This window comes from Haliotis rufescens, unplaced genomic scaffold (assembly GCF_023055435.1).
Source record: "Haliotis rufescens isolate VD_foot unplaced genomic scaffold, xgHalRufe1.0.p SCAF_4, whole genome shotgun sequence".
Classification (NCBI taxonomy): domain Eukaryota; kingdom Metazoa; phylum Mollusca; class Gastropoda; order Lepetellida; family Haliotidae; genus Haliotis; species Haliotis rufescens.
Genome location: NW_025964112.1, coordinates 51,063,081 through 51,084,158, shown reverse-complemented (window position 1 = coordinate 51,084,158; position 21,078 = coordinate 51,063,081). Strand labels below are relative to the sequence as shown.

The 21,078-nt window shown below is 39.2% G+C and overlaps 1 protein-coding gene across 1 annotated transcript; it reads right to left on the bottom strand.

The window, feature by feature from the left end:
- Positions 1 to 1,371: 1,371 nt before the first annotated feature.
- Positions 1,372 to 20,459, bottom strand: LOC124150930. Its single transcript, XM_046523134.2, has 5 exons — positions 20,303 to 20,459; positions 5,723 to 5,842; positions 4,666 to 5,023; positions 3,529 to 3,592; positions 1,372 to 2,428 (listed from the first exon to the last, which is right to left on the bottom strand). The coding sequence occupies exons 2-4, from the start codon at positions 5,825 to 5,827 to the stop codon at positions 3,531 to 3,533; spliced, it is 525 nt and encodes a 174-aa protein (XP_046379090.1). The 5' UTR covers positions 5,828 to 5,842; positions 20,303 to 20,459; the 3' UTR covers positions 1,372 to 2,428; positions 3,529 to 3,530.
- Positions 20,460 to 21,078: the final 619 nt, after the last annotated feature.

Below are 21,078 nucleotides of genomic sequence, written 5' to 3'. Positions count from 1 at the left end.
CTGCCATCTACAAACTTCATGTATATTACGAAGAGTAGCAGAAAGTCTTTGTAGACCAGTGTGTCTGTCTCGTGTTATCATCAACATACTTCTTGTATATCACCTAGAACAGAACACGGTTTATGTACACCGGTGTGTCTGTCTCATGCTACCATCTACAAACTTCATGTATATTACGAAGAGTAGCAGAAAGTCTTTGTAGACCAGTGTGTCTGTCTCGTGTTATCATCATCATACTTCTTGTATATCACCTAGAACAGAACACGGTTTATGTACACCGGTGTGTCTGTCTCATGCTACCATCTACAAACTTCATGTATATATTCACGAAGATTACAGCAAAGTTTCCAGGCACCAATGTGTCTGGTTCGTGTTTCTATCGACATACATGTACTTCACGTATATTACGTAGAATAGCACAAAGTCTATGTACAGCAGGTGTGCAGGTGTGTCATCATCAACTTACTTCATGCATATACGTAGGATAGAACACGGTTATTGTACACCAGTGTGTCTGTATCGTGTTATCATCAACTTACTTCATGCATATAACGTAGAATCGAACGCGGTTATTGTACACCAGTGTCATCATCAACCTACTTATTGTATATCACGTGAAATAGAACACGGTTATTGTACACCATTGTGTCTGTTTCGTGTCATCATCAAACTACTTCTTGTATATGACGTGGAATAGAACACGGTTATTGTACACAGTGTTTCTGTATCGTGTTATCATCAACTTACTTCATGCATATTATGTAGAATCGAACGCGGTTATTGTACACCAGTGTCATCATCTACCTACTTATTGTATATCACGTGAAATAGAACACGGTTATTGTACACCATTGTGTCTGTTTCGTGTCATCATCAAACTACTTCTTGTATATGACGTGGAATAGAACACGGTTATTGTACACCATTGCGTCTGTATCGTGTTATCATCAAACTACTTCTTGTATATGACGTGGAATAGATCACGATTATTGTACACCAGTGCGTCTGTATCGTGCTACCATATACAAACCTCTTGTATATCACGTGGTATAGAAAACGGTTATTGTACACCATGTACGGCCAGTGCGTCTGTATCGTGTTATCATCAACACACCTCTTGTATATCATGTAGAATAGAACACGTATATTGTACAGCAGTGTTTCTGTCTCGTGCTACCATCAACACACTTCCTGTGTAGTATCATGTAGAACAGAACACGATTGTTGTACACCAATGTGTCTGTCTCGAGCAGCCATCAACACACTTCATGTATATCAAGTGGAATATGTAATGGTTTCAGTACACAAGTGTGTCTGTCTCGTGTTACCATCTACATTCTTCATGTGTCGCCCATAGAATATAGAACAGGGTTTCTGTGTGCAACTCTTAGATTTTTATTTACCACAGAGGAGCACGGACGATTAGTTTTGAAGACAAATTTATTTTAAAATATTTTCTATTTGCAGAGACAAAAATAGAAGAAACGGATATATCACGAGAAATATAATGAAATGTACAAGCGTATAATCACCCGCAGCTCTAAAAAGAATATACACCGCCAGAAATGCCACATAAATATGTTTAAGGGGTGAAACAAGCCAGAATCGAAGTTCGTAATTCCGTACCTATTTTATGTGCAGTATATATAGTATTGGCATCAGGCGTTACGTTTCAAAGGCAAAATCTGATGGTGTGTATTCATGAATCTAGCATTAAATAAAGTGAACAAATAAACAACATGTCCAATGCTTCTGATATTTTCATACAAAATGAATTCTAACAAGCAAACGAAATAACAAAGTAATCATTATGAAAATAGGGGAATGTATAACTCTGAATTGATATAATGGACAATCTCTATCAGACAACCTACATTGTGATACAAACGAAGAATGAAAAAGGAAATGAACATCATAATCTCTGTACAATTGTCTATTCTCAAATATCACACTTCATGAAGTTGAATTCCTTGGTTAAGTGGCTCTCTCCCTCCCAGGTGGACACCAGCATGATCATGATAGTTCTTTCTTGTCAGTTAGTTGAAGGAATTTATCTGTATCCCCGGACGGAAGTGCTTGTTTGTCACGTGCCATATGCATCATTTCACGTGATGCACCAATAAAACATTTCTTCTTTCACGGATTTTATTTACAATAAATGAGAGTAAACTTAGAATGTTTGTACGGCTGACGGTCCTACGTTTCATATTATAATGAATGTCACACAAGGATACTGTTTATCTTGTCACGAGTCTTGAAAAAAATGTTGATTTTTTTTGTCACGTGTCCTCTGTTGTAAGGTAATATCCCGCATTGTGGTAAGAGCAGTTCCACTTGAATTTCCGCCTTCAGTCAAAACACTGCATTCCATTTACAGGTATGTTGTCAGTTTCAGCATCAAAGTTCCACTCACACTAGGCGTGAGTATCTGAAGAAGAAACGGGGTATCAGAACATGGAGTTGAAAACTAATTAGGAATGGATAAATAACTAAATTCCCATAAGTTCCTTGGTGTTTTTGTAACATATATTGAACAAAACAAGTTAGGGATCACGAACTATCTTTTTAATAGGACAAATTTAAAGAAACTCATTCTTCACTACAAAATAATATCCTCAAAATATTCATTATCATAAACTTTTTTGTTTAGTAAATGTTCTTATAAACATATTTTAAACATAACTCAAACATAACATCCTCATTCAAAACCTCTGAACATGGTCGGTTCCATAGCAATCAATTATTTTCTGAGTTTGGTTGTTCGCTGGTAGTTGTAAGTTGTTGGTTCTACCAACAGCTGTTATTGCTGGGAACAGCCTGAACCAGCTGGAGGTGTTCTCCTAGCTGATCCATGATCCCATTCAAAACATACATTAACACGCTTACACTTTCAGAGAGACGGGTTTAACGCTGCTTTGAACATTTGTTTTCTGTTATCGGGGCGTGTCATGAAGGTGAGAAACTCCAAATGATGCAGGTTTGAGATAAGTGACAAAGAATCAGATTGGAACCCACGATTAGTAGATTCTGGCACGACTAGGACAAACAATTATTCTCAGCAAGTGACGGTGACTTTAATGACTGGACCAGTCTCTGTCCCATCAGACTGTGAGGTTCAATATTTAAGATTTAAATCAACGGATTTGGTCAGCCCCACAAATGTATGTGAATGTTATTTCACGTCACAATCAGTCATACCCCAGCGTCCGTAACTAAGCGATTGATGAACAAAGTCATGCAATCAGCCAAATCACCGAACCTGCCCACCGAACCTAAGAACTCCTTTGTTACTGTGGACCTATTCTAACCCAGTATCACCACGGGAGTACTACTGTGGTTAAAACAACCGGACAGATTCGGGTAATAAGCAGTGGAACAGCTAATGTATAGCTGCTGCAATCATACTGGCGACCCTCGTCCAACTGACTGGACACAAAGGGTGAACATCGCACCAGCGTCCAACCAAACACTGAGTGAGTAACGTCAGATACGTACACAAGAGAAGAAGCAAAATACACATCTACTTACGTTCAACCTCTTACACCGTGGAATCCGAAGTGTGGTTGTCGTTTACTGTTGAGCAAAGCGGAATCTGAAAAAGGTAGCAAAAAACATAAAGGAACCGCCCTCTTCACGATATTCTGCAAGAAGGTCAGATATTTGTACATGAGTGAGTCTTTAAAAGTTTAATGAGATAGACGATGAGGATGCACCTACTTATAACAAACAAACACGGTTGTCAGTTCAGCATGCACTTATGTATAGTGACATCTCGTCAGCTGGAACATATTTAACCTCGTATACTGAATTTCCTTTTAACCTCAACTCAAACTTCTTTAGCCTCGTCAGCTCGAACTCCTTTAACCCCGTCAACTCGAACAGCTTTAACCTCGTCAACTCGAACACCTTTAACCTCGTCAACTCGACCTCCTTTAACCTCTTCAACTTAAATTCCTTTAACCTCTTCAACTCAATCTCGTCAACTCGAACTACTTCAATCTCGTCAACTCGATCTACTTCAATCTCGTCAACTCGAACTACTTCAATCTCGTCAACTCGAACTTCTTTAATCTCGTCAACTCGAACTCCTTTAACCTCGTCAACTCGACCTCCTTTAACCTCGTCAAATCAAACCCCTTATCTCGATATTTCGTTTGTGCCGTTCACAGCATTTCATTCTTGATCTTCATCGATGACATGGTGCAATAACGACACTTGACACACCCTCGATTATCCAGTGAATTGTATCGTTATTACATTGCAACAAATACCCTGAATCCATTTGCAACCACAGCTTCGTTTCGGGTGCGACGTCACCCCTCCATCTATCTTATCACTTAGTACTGCACTTCTATCGACTGTAAGTGTAATTTGATTAGCAGCTATTATTGACATCGTGTCATCCGAACCGGACTCAAAACAAAGCTATAATGGGTCCAGGATATGTGTCTCGAACTGCGGATAACTGAATGCATTTTCGATGGTCCCCCTGACTTCGAGTTAACAAGGTTTTTAATTGAATATACAATTCCTGAAATAAATAAATAAATAAATAAATAAATAAATAAATAAATAAATATGTTACAACGAGAAGTAAACACACAGGGGCATGTACAGCCGTTTAGAATTGTTTCCAATACTGTCGTGCTTTGTCAAACAACTCACCTTGGCTGAGGCTGTTGAGATCAGATGCTCGGAAGGGTAATCCTCTAGCTCGCTCTTCGTACATATCCAAAAGATCTCTTAACGTAACAAAGGCGGTGGCATGATTCGTGCGTTTTCCTCTGCTTCCAACATATCCGAATCCTAGTTCTGTCCTCTTTCCTCTGCTGCCAACGTATCCAAAACGCTTGTCTTCGATGAGGTTCCTCCTGTAGCCTGCGGGTGCTCGTCTGAGTAGGGACCCAAAGCCGTAGGTTGAAGGACCCGCACTCCAGTTGGGATCGGGTGGGGCATCGAAGGCAAGGTTGAGGTCACCCTCCCGCTTCTCTGCTACTGTTGATTGATAGGCTGGTTGTAATAACTGCAAAGTAAGATTATAAAGCCGTCACAGTGATGTGTTTTGGAAGTATGTTATAGGTCACATATAAAAGAAAAATGAAATTAGCCTTCGCACTATCCCCTGTCTGTCCATCTCGCTTTGTCTCTCTCGGTGATTCGTTTTCTCTGCATCTGTGCCCAACCCCACTAACATCCCCCACCCACAAACTCAACTTTAGATTAAGGGCAGAACAGGACTAACCTAATTGTCTAAGACGCTACAGTTCGCCGAGTTGCGTCCTTTAGACGTGACAGAAATCTATGATCGTGAGTTAGAATCCCAGATTCGCTATGATTCTAGGTTTCCGGCAACTCCTTCTACATCAAGGGAGGGGGTCGGGGGCGGTATGGTAACCAGGTTGTTAAAGAATTCGCTCGTCAGGCCCGCAACCCGGGTTTGATTCCCATCATGGGTATAATGTGCACTCCGTTTCTGAAACCCCCGCCGTGATAAAGCTGAAATACATGTATTGCTAAATGCAGCGTAAAACCCAACTCTCTCACTCACTCACTCACTCACTCACTCGATCACTCACTCACTCACTCACTCACTCACTCACTCACTCACTCACTCACACTCAATCCTACATCAAGCTGACACAACGTGATATAGCTGGAATACTGTACAAGCAGCGTTCACATTCATTTCTATTTCTCAACATGTTTTGTGCATGTAATTTACCTTGTATAGACTTGCAGCTGTGTTATCATCTAATGCCTCTGCGTTGACCAATGCGAGAAGAGCAAATCCTGCCAGTACAAATATCACACCTTGGCTTGAGGACATGTTTGTTGAAGGTTGCTGGAAGAGGAGAAAAACGGAATCAGTGAAATGTGGTAGTATGAATACTATTGCAGTACATGGTGAAAAATCAAATGTTTTGACAGAAATGAAATCTGAAAAAAGAACATATATAAGCGAAATAAAGGACCTGTGAAGATCCGGGGTAGAATAGGTCTTCAGCAATCCATGCTTGCCGTAAAAGGCGACTATGCTTGTCGTAAGAGGCAAATAACAGGATCGGGTGGTCGGGCTCACTGACTTGTTTGATACATGTCATCGTATCCATATTGCGTGGATCAAGGCTCATGTTGTCAATCACTGGATTGTCGGCTCCAGACTCGATTATTTACAGACCGCCGTCATATAGCTGGAATATTGCTGAGTGCAGCGTTAAACAACAAACAAAACAAAAATACAAAATATTTGCTTTGAGTATCCCCATGGTATTTATTAATTGATGAATGAATTAGTAAATTAATGGACCCTGCAATGTTAGTCCATCAAACGTTGATATCATTGATGCATACAACAATCCTTACAAATATATTTACCATAGCTCGAAGAGTAAGTGAGTACAGTTTTGCCCCTTTTTTTTAGCAATATTCCAGCAATATCGCGGCGGGGGACACCACCCAATGGGCTTCACACATAGTGCCCATAAGGAATCGGACCCGGGTCTCCAGTGTGACGAGCGAACGCTTTAACCTCTAAGCTCCCACATCGCCCCTATAGCTCGAAGAATGACAGGCAGTTGACATTGTGGCACTTGTTTAGCTCACGCCGCCAACACATGTCGCGACAAATGCCAACGGGTGCATTCATAGAGAATACGAATTGACAAGAAAAATGCACAGACAGAAAAATGGATCTAAATCAAAGGATAGAATACATGTATTTGAACCATTAAATCCGTGTACATATCCACCAGTTAATCACACGTCCTTAGACACAGCACTTGATGTGAATACCATGATTACATCAACGCCTGGTCTCCAAATAAATGAATTCAATATTTATTGTGTCGTTATAGAGTATATTACGTGATTTAAAGATTTACAAATTCACACTTATATTATGGTCATAACATAATCGCGATCACAAATGGATCACGATGTGAATGGGTACCCGGTAGGATGAATGGTAGTGTGACTGTTAACCGCCTTTTGATGGCGCCTCACAGTAAGCTTAAGCTGCTTACTAACCGGGGAGCTGAGAATGAAAATCGAGTGCACACTTTTCCATTGACCTGGGTAAGAGCCCTTTAGGCATGCTTTCAGTGAGTGAGTGAGTGAGTGAGTATGGTTTTACGCCGCTTTTAGCAATATTCCAGCAATATCACGGCGGGGGACACCAGAAATGGGCTTCACACATTGTACCCATGTCGGGATTCGAACCCGGGTCTTCGGCGTGACGAGCGAACGCTTTAACCACTAGGCTACCCGACCGCCCCAGGCATGCTTTCAGATGTGCTTATAATATGGGTAAAATGTAATCTTACATAAAAGTTGCTACAAAAAAACGCTTTGTGCGGAGTGAACCTATAATAGGTGCATTAATCATGCATTTTTTAAAACACAAAATACAAAAGACAAGGCTTTCCCTTGTAGCTCTGGTGATGTGTGCTCTTTGTTTCCCAGCAACCCATATTGTTAATACATAATGATAGCAACACTAATATAATGAACTCCATAAGACCAATATGTATGTCTGTGAAAAGCTTTGTGACTTTACAAACATATGTAAATGGTTTTGTAATGAACTGGTTGACACACACATCAAACCAATTAATATCACAAAGAATAAATGTGTTCATCACAAATAACATAGCATCGTGTTTGCTGAATTCTACTTGCAAATGAAACCAGTCGATCGAATCGTATTATACATGTACAGGACGCTCACGGTTAACTGCGCAAGTGTATGTACATAAACCTTCACCACGTACCATGATCTTCATTGAGAGCATGTCGGAACTACGAACTAACACGGACCAGTAAGCACATGCTGAAAAATATACCATCGACCTTCAAACTGAAAATGTGTGTACACTGTTAACAGTACCCACCTAGGTCTGTTGTTTTGATCTCTATGTTGTTTATACCATTGTGCTAAATGTTGCTAAACGCGTACGACAAAGGAGCAATTACAATAAAGGTTCGCCCACTTCTCCATGAGGCACGCTGCATGCATAAAATACATTCAGCTGTGTACGACATTAACTTGTTTTCTTGCGTTCCCCTAGTGCTTTTCCATAGGACATCAATCAGGTGTAAAACATTTTTTTATGATTCTCTGTTATTCTGATGAGCTTGCGCTGCTGTCGTTGTGATTACCTTCTTTGTATTCAAAACTTGTAGAAAGTCTGCAGCACTGTTTTCCTTATAATCTGATTTCTCATCTAATTCGTGAACAAAGAAATTCAATTAGAGTCATGCGGGCGAATAATCGATCCAAAAAGCGGGGATTGTTATTTTATTACATATTAGTCTGGCATAAAAGTATTTTCTATTCATGTGAGATGATTTAGTAATTAACGGGTTTTATTGTTGTGTAATAGTAGCTGTAAAGGAAGCGCCACAGAGCTATGAACGTAAATTCCGTTCAGTCATCATAGAAAACTAATCAACACAGCCTCTGCTTTTAATGTGAGGTACAGTTATCTTTATCTTAATTTTCATTTCATAAAAGCTTTAAGTGGCATTAACAGAGCTAAAAAATGATGTTTGTTCTAGGAAAATGTAACTAACCCATACCATAAACGATTGACAATATGTATGCCCATATGAGGATCAAGAGGGGCGTGCATAAAATTTAATTAGTTCTGTTTGCTATTTGTTTAACGTCTCACCAGCAATAGTATAGCAATATGACGGAGGCCCGTAAATAATCGTGACAGAATCTCCATCAGCATCATGACCCAAAACGATTATTCAGTTTGTCACGAACTATGGATGACTCGATGATCTTCGAGTTAACAAGGTGCATGTATCACTGTATACTCAATGACCTGGAACATCTGGGTTAGAATAGGTCTTCAGCTACCCATGCTTGTCGTAAAAGGCGACTATGCTTGTAGTAAGAGGCGACTAACTGGATCGGGTGGTCAGGCTCGCTGACTTGGTTGATGCATGTCATCGTATCGATGTATCGATGCTCATAATGTCAGTCACTGGATTGTCGGGTCCACACTCGATTATTTACAGACCACCGTGAAATAGCTGAAATATTGCTGAGTGTGGCGTTAAACAACCATCAAACAAACACATTAAGTTGCTGATAATAGGTGTAGTGTTATTTAAAGGTACAGACGCATACAAGTAATTACTTGTTGCTGTTTATAGTTTCAGAGACGCAATTCACAAGGACGTAATTTCGAATACAACACCAGCGCTATCTAGGTTTGCAACAAAGTTGACGCCTATATGTGCTGAGCTCGTTTTGCAAAGATTTCAAATCAGCGCCGCACTCTCTGGGTGTATACGGTTGCTTGGTGATTACTCGGCTGATTGCGAGGCAAAACACTTCTACACATTTTCACCGATTTAAGCTGGACCATCTAGCACTAACAACTCAAGTCGCCTGGAAGTTCATCCGGGCACCTAGGATGAATCAAAAATACCCAGCGGCTCAAAGAGGCGGATTACAGGACAATAGATTGCCAGCCATCGTCAATTTTTATATATCCTTCTGGGGAAAAGTGAAGTAAGAAGCAAATTAATCGAACGCATAGTTGCGCAAGTCGACAAAGGACCCCCTTTCCTGCGGACACTACCGCAGGGGATAGATCACCGTTCTTAAGGCCTATTCTGGCCAATATTTGCAAAGCAGAGAGATTATCGTCCGTCTGCAGGTGACTATATATTAAAGAAATGCACTGAAAGAACAAGGTTATCTTAAGGTTTCGTGCATGCAATGAGAACAAATTATTCCAGTTGATGCAGTCGTATATATTATGTTTTTCTGTTATTTTAACCCGCATTTCTCTAGATGTAGATTATGATCATATAAAAACAAAAGCTCTGTAACTCATTTGGTTTTCATTTCCATTGGAATCAGGATAGCGTGTGCTAACCACATCGCAAAGACGTGCAACTTAAGGACAGACAATAGTTTACTTGCTATTGGAAACTTCTGCCCAAATTGAAGCCATAGTGGATTAGAAAACCTTCAAACATGTGGGCAAACAGAACTTGTTGATTTGACAAATGTTTGACCAAGCCTCGTGCTCAAACTCTCATCAATCACCTTGAACGTAATTCATTCTGCTCCATTTGGTAATTTTATTTGTTTTTATAAAACCTTTTAAGACTTAAATACTCGGGTCCTCCTTTGACGTTAAAACGTATTGGAACCGAATGAAAACACGGTCGTTAATGGTCTCTCATAAAGCGCCATTCTGACATGTTTTGAAACTGGTGAATTTTTGTATGACTCTTCGAATGTTCCGACAAGTGACTTTAGTGTTATATATTTAGTTCAAATAATCACACAGCAACATATCCTAATTCTCAAGCTAAAGCCCTTTATTTAGCGCAAATGGAATTTCTATGTAGAAATCAAGGTTACTAAAAGCAGCAAACCATGTCGGCATAAACACTTATGATCGTGCCTCCTATTCAATGGACCTAGCGAAACATACATGACAGGAAATCGGCGAGTTACATTGTTACGCTACTTTGGTCCAAATAATGTCTAGTAGTTACGAAATAATCCAAGGTCCTTCCTTTTCCATTTTTAACAATTCCGAGCACAACATGTTTATCCCTTATCAATCTAAGTCAATAAATTTTGTTTTTGAACCCTTTTCGTTCTTTTAATTTTAAATCTTTCTTAATTATTTTGTAATTCTGCAACGATTATACCATATCAGTTTTCTCTGGTTTTATTCCTTAGGAATTTCATAGGTTACAAGCGACTCTCTGATTACACCTTTGTCTCTTCTCTCAAAAATTGCTGTCTCTCTTGCCATATACTCTCATTCCTATTGCAGTCTTACATAAACCATTCCCAATTCCCCATCCTTCCCATCCTTTTCGTTCACTATTTTTCTTCTTCTTGTGTTTCTCTCGCCCTGTCAGGCAGAGCAGACACGTCGACACGACAATTATCTAATAATGTGCTACCGCCAACGCCAAGACGTAGAGAGCAATGGTTATTTGTCATGATTTGTATCTGGAATCAACAAGAAGCTTACTGATGGTCGATCATGTCGGACTCCTAGATAAATATAAGACGCATCTTGCGACACATTAAGTCACAAGTCTTTGTCTGTGTCATTGTTTATTGCTCTCCATTTCACTGTTTGATTGTTATTTATAAACACATGCACATGCTGTAGTCGGAATCTGGCTTTAGCAGCGATTTCTTATGAGTATGAAAAGGGTTAAGTCGATTGTATTATTATACATTACCAATACATCGCGATCGGCACGCTTGAATCTATCACTTTAGATCTATGCATGAAGATTCAGCGTGTCAACCTGTCCACAAGACCGTGTGATAAGAGGGATGACGTCAATTTTCCTATCATCAACCTTCGCTTTATGTCGAGCTATATTCCAGCAGCTCCAGCTCCACATTTCGTGAAGATAACTCGAGCATGCTCTTTTGTAGGAAGATGTAAAGCAGAGTCATACGACTCTTTCTCAAAAGTCTCATGTCCAATATATCTCTAAACCCCTGTTTGTGAATGTGACATGTTCATAGCTGCTACTTAACTACAGAGGATAGACATGATACGTAGCGACGTTCGAGATGCATAATTTGGATTTCCTTAAACAACATCTTAACAATCAACTTCCCACTTCCCAAAAGGTACTAAGAAATAAACGTGCATTCTATGAAAACAGGCACCATGTATACTAGTAACTGTCGGTGTTATTGCCTTATAATCAATAAACAAGAAGAGTATAGTATGATTATTGCTTAATGTTTTGTGATCAGAGTTACAGGATTCAATACCTCAGTAAAACATTCCAAATGTTTTATAGCAGATATGTAGTAGATATTTCCAGTTACATAAATGATGTCAAGTGGAGTTCCCTATTTTAACTTGTACCATATGTTTCCATGTTTGTTCAGGTGAACGCTTGACAGGACTGTGAATGTGTTTGTGACGGTGTTACTATGTGAAAGGATGCATATACCTTTTCTCGAACACCTGGTGTCGTCAAAAATTGATAGTTATTCATCAACACATGTTCATTATATACATTTCATGGAATAGTAGGAATAGAAAATCTGACTGCTTTAAGCAGAGCTTTCCTTTGATTATGGAAAGGGTTTTGCCGTTTTGTTTACAGATGTAAGACTGTTTCACCATTCGAATATGGCACATGTACATTGTTTGCTCAGAGTTGAGTGACAATTTGGCGATTATCTTGTCCCAAATAGTTGAAATGTGACACATAATATAAGTTGAGCCAATCAAGGACGCAGCACTTGTAAATAATCATTCAACAATAAGAAATGTGAATAGGTAAATGTCAAGTGTAGCCATACCCTTCCGCATAGGCTTCCATATTGAATGGCCGGAGGTTTTGATTTATCTATTGCTTACTTCATCCAAAATACATATGCCCTTTCTCCGCTGATTGTTTTTCACAACTTCTATTGCTACTACTTCGATTACACTTTATACATCTTATAAACAAATTAAAAACTTCTTTTGTTGTGATGTATGAACTCTTGTATATTCTATATTCTGTTACAACCACAAGAACTTTTCTGGTGCTGAAAAATAGGAGATACTATTACTATTACTTCTACTACTGCTGCTGCTACTACTACAACAACTACTACTACCACACCAACTGTTACTACTACTATGACTACAACATTACTACTACTACTACTACTACTACTACTGTGATTACTTGGATACTGCTACTACTACTACTACCATCTACTACTACTACTACTACCGCAACTACTACTACTACGTCAATGACTACACGAGTACTACTACTGTTACTACTCCTCCTATCACCACTACCAACACTTTTGTATTCTGATATTGAACTTTAACTGACTTCCGTACTCCTGACGTCAATGGTTATCTTCTTACCAGGGAACATACATAATATCCAACCCGGAGCCGGTCAATGAAACGTTATTTCTGAAAATCCATAAAGTACATTAATTGAAAGACATTTGAGAATATATGCTGAGCCAGCGCTGATTAATAGTCTCCAACGGCTAAACTTACATGCACACAAACGCGCGCTTAATAGGCAAACATGCGGTTACCACAGTGTTGGCTCCGACAGAGCGTCCTGGCCATTGCCTAAGCCTCATACATTAAGGTATTCAGGAATCCCTTCAATATCAAACATTTTCCGGACCTGTACTATTCTTACCCCTAAAATATAGTTTGATGGATTTACGATAAGTGTGTAATCGGTTTATAATAATTCCGAGTTTCACTTAGTGACAGTCCAGCTTATATATAGTTCTCGAGATTGTCCATATCTCGTGCATTAGTGTTATCAACTGAATCAATTGCTTAATGTTTATCGATGGACAATGTAAATACGAAACATGTTTTGTCTTTTGAGCAATATGTGCATCTGGTATGTTGACGTTGTCACGTGTATCCGCTTCTAATGTATGAACAAACTGCTCACATGAAGACAAATCTGTTACAAGAGCAGAAGATGCCAATGTTTTCTTTGTGAATAATGAATTTCGGAATTAACGAAAATATAAACGTGTCTTGAAGTATGTTTAACTATTTTAGATATTGGAATGCAATATATGTGTTTTCCGTCATTTAATTGTTAGGTATAATGAAATGAATTCGCGAAGCTGATAAACAATCTGTCCTTTCCCTGCAAATGGAACAATGTTTACGCACACGGTATGCCTGTTCCACGTGATTTCATTGGAGAGTATAACTGTATGTTGGAAAGTTAAAACGCCTGATGAATTAGCACGTATGTTCTGTGGATTTTCACTTTAAATAGACAATCTCGAACACCATTTGTACACTGTGACCAACTGTCTTCGAATTGCAACCACGAATAGGTATTAATAAGATGTTATAATCAGATAACTGCCTGGTTGGTGGTTAGCGCCAAGTATGAGGCTTCGCAAACCTTTGAAATGCTGGTTGTTTTATCAAAGTGATCGATCTACTCGGCTTCTATACGTTGGTAGGTTTGGGTATTTCTACATCGTTACCACAGCAGCATTCAGTTGACGTAGGAATCAGCCAAAGATAAATTTACTTAAGGAAAACATCCGCTTCTGCAGATGATTTGATAACATGCTTGAGGATGATTTGTTTTCAAATACCTTTCTTAGTAAAATTATAAACCTGTTTCCACTAACATTCTCTCACCCAACAATCTTATTGAGGTACAGATAAAAGAGAAGAGGATGTTATATCAGGAACGCATTTCAAAGGAAAGTATAAGGCATACCTTGGAGCAAGTGCCCATTTATTAATGTGGACCCAGACACTCGAGGCTTAGGCATCAGATCCAAGGGATTGCCGTGTGAAGGGGAAAGTCAAATCAAATCGGAGAAGGACAAGGGGCTGATGTGTTAAAAGCCCATCACTTATCTGTTTATGCCGCTATTGATTTGGTTGTGAGGAAGACATGTGTGTTGTGCTCACGGCGCACTGTTATTATTTCAAAAGTAAATATTATGGGTCCAACAAGGTCCAAAATGCTTTCATTTAAATCTAAGAGTGAATGGGGGTATTTTACGCCACTGTTCCAGCACTATGGGGGTAAACAAAACATCTGTTCATATCATCCACATACTGTACCTTATTATAGCATCGAAGAAAATCGGCGTGACCAGCAAATGCTTTATCTTTAGGGTACCCGGGCCCCTAAAGCCCCTCTAAATCCAAATGAATTCCTGGATATTTTTAGTACAAGATTGAAAAGGGTGTAATAGACAAATTTGGAATATTAATCACTAGTACTGAAATCCATTACTAAACCCTCATTTTCACATTAATTCTATTCGTAATAGGATTTTCTACGTTTCTATATGCCAAAGGAAGCCACAGATATGTTATGTAACACTTAAATGTAATTACCCGACGTTATTATCCTTAAATCACTTCATCAATTGAATTAAACGCCGTGATTTTTCCGTGAGAAGACACATTTAGCCTGAAGAAGAACCAAGTCAAGAATCTCATCGGCGAAAAACAAATCAGAGATAATATCATCGCTCACTTGAAAAGACAAGTAACAGCTTCCCCTTGGCATTCTCATGACCTTTCAGGGAATCTGAATGAAAACGAACGAGTCAGAATTCTTTTGAAACATCCTTTACTTGTGTGATTATAATCACTAATTGTTAAACATTGGATTCCATCTTACCTTTTTTTGTGTTATTGTTCAATTTGTATGGTACTGACAATTTAGAACCATATCACACACACATTCTTACATTTCGTCGCCTGGATGTGACATGTTAATTTGTCATTCAAGGACCCTGTTAAAATGCCTATAAAATTCAAAGACATTTAAGATGTACATAATCCCGAAACTGTCACAACCCCCTTCTGCTTTAAGTTGCAATGAAGAGAGGGGTGTTAAAGATGATAATTCTCAATGCTCCTCAAATATTCCATTACATAGCTAAAGGGGCTGAATGTTTCAAGGGAAGGGAGGAGTGAACCTTTCCCAATACAGTAAGCTCTGGGGTTTGAGGTAACTGACATTGAACGTTTTTTTCACTTTCATCCTGACATCTTCCCGTAGGAATGCTGCAGAATCTAGTCTCGGAAATCGGCAATACAGCATGTAATTTAGACACAGTATCTCTTGTGAAGCATTGTCTCAACAATAGCTTTGGCGTCTGGATATGTCACGGCCCCAACACCTTCTTTGACAGGATTGTAGCGTCTGGTAGAGTTAAGCTGGCGCCCGATGACATGGGACAAGAGGACCAGGCACGCTCAGCCATCTCAATACACCGCTTAACTGGTAAGCGTTGGGCTTAGAAGGTTGCCATTCTCTCAGCTGCGTGGGTAACAAGAAGGTAACGAGCACCCACACATATTCGCAGGGATGTTTTCGAGAACTCTGTTTTGGAGATCACTAAGAATATTTCAAAGGGATTACTTTCAGAGGGGTAAAAATGAAATGGCGACATTGCAAATACATGTTTATCAGCTATGTAATTGTAAACATCCTTGTTAATGAAGACCTACAAAATATTATTTTATGTTTAGGTGGGCAGCTGTAATATATTACTTTAGATCTAATGGGATTTCTAGAACGCAGAGGGCAGTTTTAAATGGACTTAATGGGGGTCTTTTCATCCGTGGGAGATTTCTAAGAGATTGGTCAATGATTACATTCCAGTTATAACTGAAAGACTGAGTGGGTGATTCTGAGAAAGGCCGGTTTCCCTAGTCAACAGAACAATTGTATAGTCGACGCAATACTGATTTACCTGTAGCTATTCAGTGTTCGCACAAATGCCAAGTTATGCGTTTAGAGTATCTAATGTTTTGTCTCTGGATGTCAATCATCAAATAAAGTAAATAAAAACATCATTCCCCTTTAGGCTAAGAGGAGCTTTCGTTTCAAAATGATTTGACGTCCATGTTTATTTTAGATTGGATGTACGTGAAGATGAATTACTTCATGGTGAAAAGTAGGGGAAACGGCAGAACAGTTTTTTGCTTTGTACAATTGCACTGTCAACAATTCTGCAACCTTTATTTCTGGTTGTGTCAAACGGAGAGTGGGCGGCTTAGGCTCAGAAATCTACGAAGTGTGAAATCCTGTCCTTTACTCGTACCAGGATCCGACGATCGTGGGTTCGAATCCCAGATTCACCCTTATTATGTCCCTTACTTACAGCTGATAATCACCATCGTCCCCATGCTTGTAGGTTTCACCTAAATAGTAACTATCTAAGACCTGCATCATTTCATGCATCACATGATGTCCCTTCACATCATGTTTTTTGCTTGTTTATTTATTGTTTAAAGTCGCACTCAGCAGTCTTACAGCAACATGACGGCGGTCTCTAAATAATCGAGTCTGGAGCTGACAATCCAGTGATTGATATCATGAGCATCGATCTGCGCAATTTGGATACGATGCATGACCACCTGATCCCGTTAGTCGCCTCTTACGACAAGCATGGGTTGCTGAAGACCTATTCTAACTCGGATCTTCACGGGTCTCTTCCAACATTAGTGACACGTGGTGATAGAAGTGAAAATTCGGCTCAAGAAGGCATTGCATTCAATTCACTTACTCATTTTACCTATAAAGTGGCACCCGATAGCAATGGCTGTTATCTCAGCTTGAAGATGCTAGCTGTGAGCGTCGTATACAGAATCAACTGAAGATGTACTGAAACAGCGATCCTGGCAACAAAATTGTCCTGCCCCCTGGGGCTCATAGGGATTTACCCCAACAAGGGAATCCTTAGACAGTGATAATGTTATAATCTGTGAACACTTCCCTGTGGCTGTGCTGATGTAAAATATAGTCAAGTGAGTGATCCTTTGACAGAGTGAATGGGCCAGTTCTCCTCATAAACTAGTCATTCTCAACACATGAGCCGGTAGTGGAGATGATCTATGTAATGCATTACATGGTGGCAAGTAGTCCCATGTGTTGGAAGTTTATAACCCGGTAAGAAGATACAAGGAATGGAGGAACTGCCTGGCTAGGTTTTGATTGAAATATAAATCCGTAACAACTGACTTGTTTTCGTAACCAAGAAACTAACATCAAACTTGTTGTAATAAAACATTTATGAAAAAAGGTCAATATGTAAATCAAAATATTCAGATAACACAGGGAAGATGACAAGATTCGAGTCCGTAACTAACTAAACAAACATATTTCATCTCTAACTTTTTTGGTTATTAACGAACTCGAACACGAGAAGACATCACGATAAAAGAGATAGCGTTCACTCTCTGGCAACATCTTAATGGGTTTTCCTGTGATGAATGACATCTAGGCTATTTAGTGCTATATTGATGGTAACTCTACTGTTGTAGGGAAGGGTACGTATTTAAATAAATAGGTTCGTAGTCGGCGTTCTCTCTAGGAACTATTTACATACACGTATCACTTCCATGAACCAGGTGACTTATACAAATGTGTAGTCATAAATATCGTAGAAGCAGAAAGATCGAATTGTATTGGTCTTGCGGTAAAGCGAAAGCGTCAGTTTGCAATCTGGAAAAAAGATGTATCTACCATGGCGCTAAGGCATATAAAATGATGGAGTGGTGACGTCTTCTGGGTACAGAAGAACTCACATGTTGTCTGCTCTGGGGACGTTTTCACCCATTTGCCTTTTCACATCCTGTGTAGAGTTTTGTCAGGGTCTGCTGGTCTCAGGTTTAATCCATGATTACCACCGTTATGATCTTAGGATGTTAGTCATCATACTACAATTGTGTTGACAGTATTTACAATAATTGGTTTTAAGCAGTTTTCAGCACACCGGGGAATAACGTGAATGATTAGGTTGATTGATTTGTTGTTTAACGCCGCACTCAGCTTAATATTCCAGCTATATGACGGCGGCCTGTAAATAATCGAGTCTGGACCAGACAATCCAGTGATTAATATCATGAGCATCGATCCACGCAATTGGGATCGGTGACATGAATCAACCAAGTAAGCGAGCCTGACCACCCGATCCCGTTAGTCGCCTCTTACGACAAGCACAGTCGCCTTTTACGGCAAGTATGGGTTGCTGAAGACCTATTCTATCCCGGAATCTTCACGGGTCATAACGTGAATGACATTTCAATATGAACCAACATCAGGAATCATATCTCTTTACACGAAAACTGTGTATACGTACATGCTTAAGCTACGGTTCAGATATGACTAAAATGATCATACGGATGAGTTCATACAATAAGGATACCCTTGCATGTATCCTGCGATTGCCCTAAAACGTATTCATATGGCAAGGATTGTTACATACACAAAGTAGTTGTCCTTCAAATTGTAAAGGGAATAATTGTATCCCCGACATTCTCGGTGTCATGACGAGTTGCATAACCTTTCAAATATTGGTTACTACCAACAGTAACCTTAAGTGAAGAAGACGTCATGACGAGCTAGGAAAGTGTTCACATGGTTGAACGTTCAATACAACATGTGTATTTCTTACATAAACTAGCAACATTTATTTCTAAAATGTGTTCAAGTGTAATTATAGTAAATCGCCTGTGACTTTAAGTTTCTTTGTCAGCAGTTAACTAATCTGTCATGGGCCTGGTGCCATTATTGAATAGGTTGACACCCAAAGGAACTGATTGGCATAGGTATTAATAGACTGCAATAAAATGGAAGTGCACACAACTTCCCCAGGGAATAAGTACATCCCGGGTTCTTGTGAGTGTGAACTTGATTCACTGTAAACTAATGACATTGACATATCATTAACGAGAAACGGAGCGGTTTATATCACTTTCTACTATGATATGTTTTTCAAAACACTTTTGATGACATTCCATTTAAACTTAACATTGGTTAAATTCGGGTTGTTCTTTTTCTATGTGTTCAAGCGTTCTAGTTCAAGTAATAATTAATTTGGATGAGTTTGACTCATATTGTTTGTCGCTTTTAGCAGACTGATCATTAAAGCGTTGCAGGGTATGTGGAGAATGTGGGAGTTGAATGAGGCACTCAGTATCACGATCGAACGCCATACCCATCCGACTACCCAAGACGCACCTTAATAACTTTGAGAAAATCGATTATTTGTCCATCCATAATTGACAAAAAGAGCCAAACATAATACCCTTTAGGATTGTCAGTCCAGGAGAATGCTTCACAGCGGATAATAGACGTTCCTGATGCCTAGTTTCATATTTCACCTTATCTTAGAGTCTTCCTGTTGTGAGTAATTACTATGTTAGTATAAGTAAAAGTCTGCCATACAATGTTGCCGCTCATATAAAAATCAGTTCTCTTTTTCTTGTTGCATCGGTGTCTGCTAGAAGTGCATTGAATGGATACACTCGACATTGACATTTAAATGACATTCTCTGTGCAAGTGGTTGGAGAAACAACTATTCTGTGTAACAACATGACTTCTTGAAGATGTGAAAAATAACATTGTCATGTTTTACACGTTATTATCGAACTGACAATATCCGAAATATTTTTGTTTCGTGATATTTATTTTATGCATGCTAATATATAAGTAGCGGACATCTGATACTTTTAGTAATCTAAACGGGATCTTCATACATCTGCAAATATAAAACCTTCACAAAACAAACGCCTTTAAGATAGATGATAAGTCATCGCACCCTTAAAAGAACATGAATTGTTTTTGAAATAATAAAGTTTTGAATCCGGGAACAAAACGAAATATGTCAAAATATTTAATATTAGATAACTTTAAGTAACTTTATAATTTTATATCCACTATCTAAACCTGTTTGTATTGAAATCTTAACACGTTCGCATGGTTTAAGGACCCCCTTCTATGTTAAGCATTAAACCTTACCTTTAAACGTTGAGGGGTAATGTGGCGTTAGCCGGTAGTTGTCTCGGTTCCCTTGATGAGTGGACAGACGTTCCTTCGAGTCTGACGGTGATTCTGTACTAGTGACAGTCTTTATACAATGCTTTCAGAGAGGCATCGATCACACACGCTATTGAGGTGTTTTCCCACGCAAGGCTAGGAGACACGCAGGGGGCGTGGTCACAGTGCTTGTGTTGGCTGCAATCGCAGTGATATCGACAATTCGACAAGACTAATGTGGCGTATGCCAACTCAAAACCTTTCGGGATTTGCCGTTTTAACTTATGGATCCGTGATCATTTCAAACATGAGGACTCGCCATGATATATACATGTGACATTTCACGATGAATATGAATAGACAGCTGAAAACGGAAAGTGATTTCACCAATATCATTACTTTGGGATGTAATTATACGTGTTCGGAACAAGTACTTTATAAATGCGTATTAGTCGTTGATATTTCCTACCTTAGAATAATGATCATTTGTGTCTATCACCTAGTTGTATTAAGTGCATGACGGTCGTATTCGAATATCGAAACGGAATAGTTTCGGTGCTATTTCACCATTTACATATCTGCTTCCTTGGATTGGACTTGGTTTTGGGTGCGGATTTCGTCTGTCCCAAAGAATGGTGTATTATAAACATTTACCATTCAAATGATGATTGATATATTAAAGTACCGTAAGTATCTGCGTAGAGGTATGTTATTTGACGCGTACAAATAAATAATGGACACATTTAAAATGTTTGCAC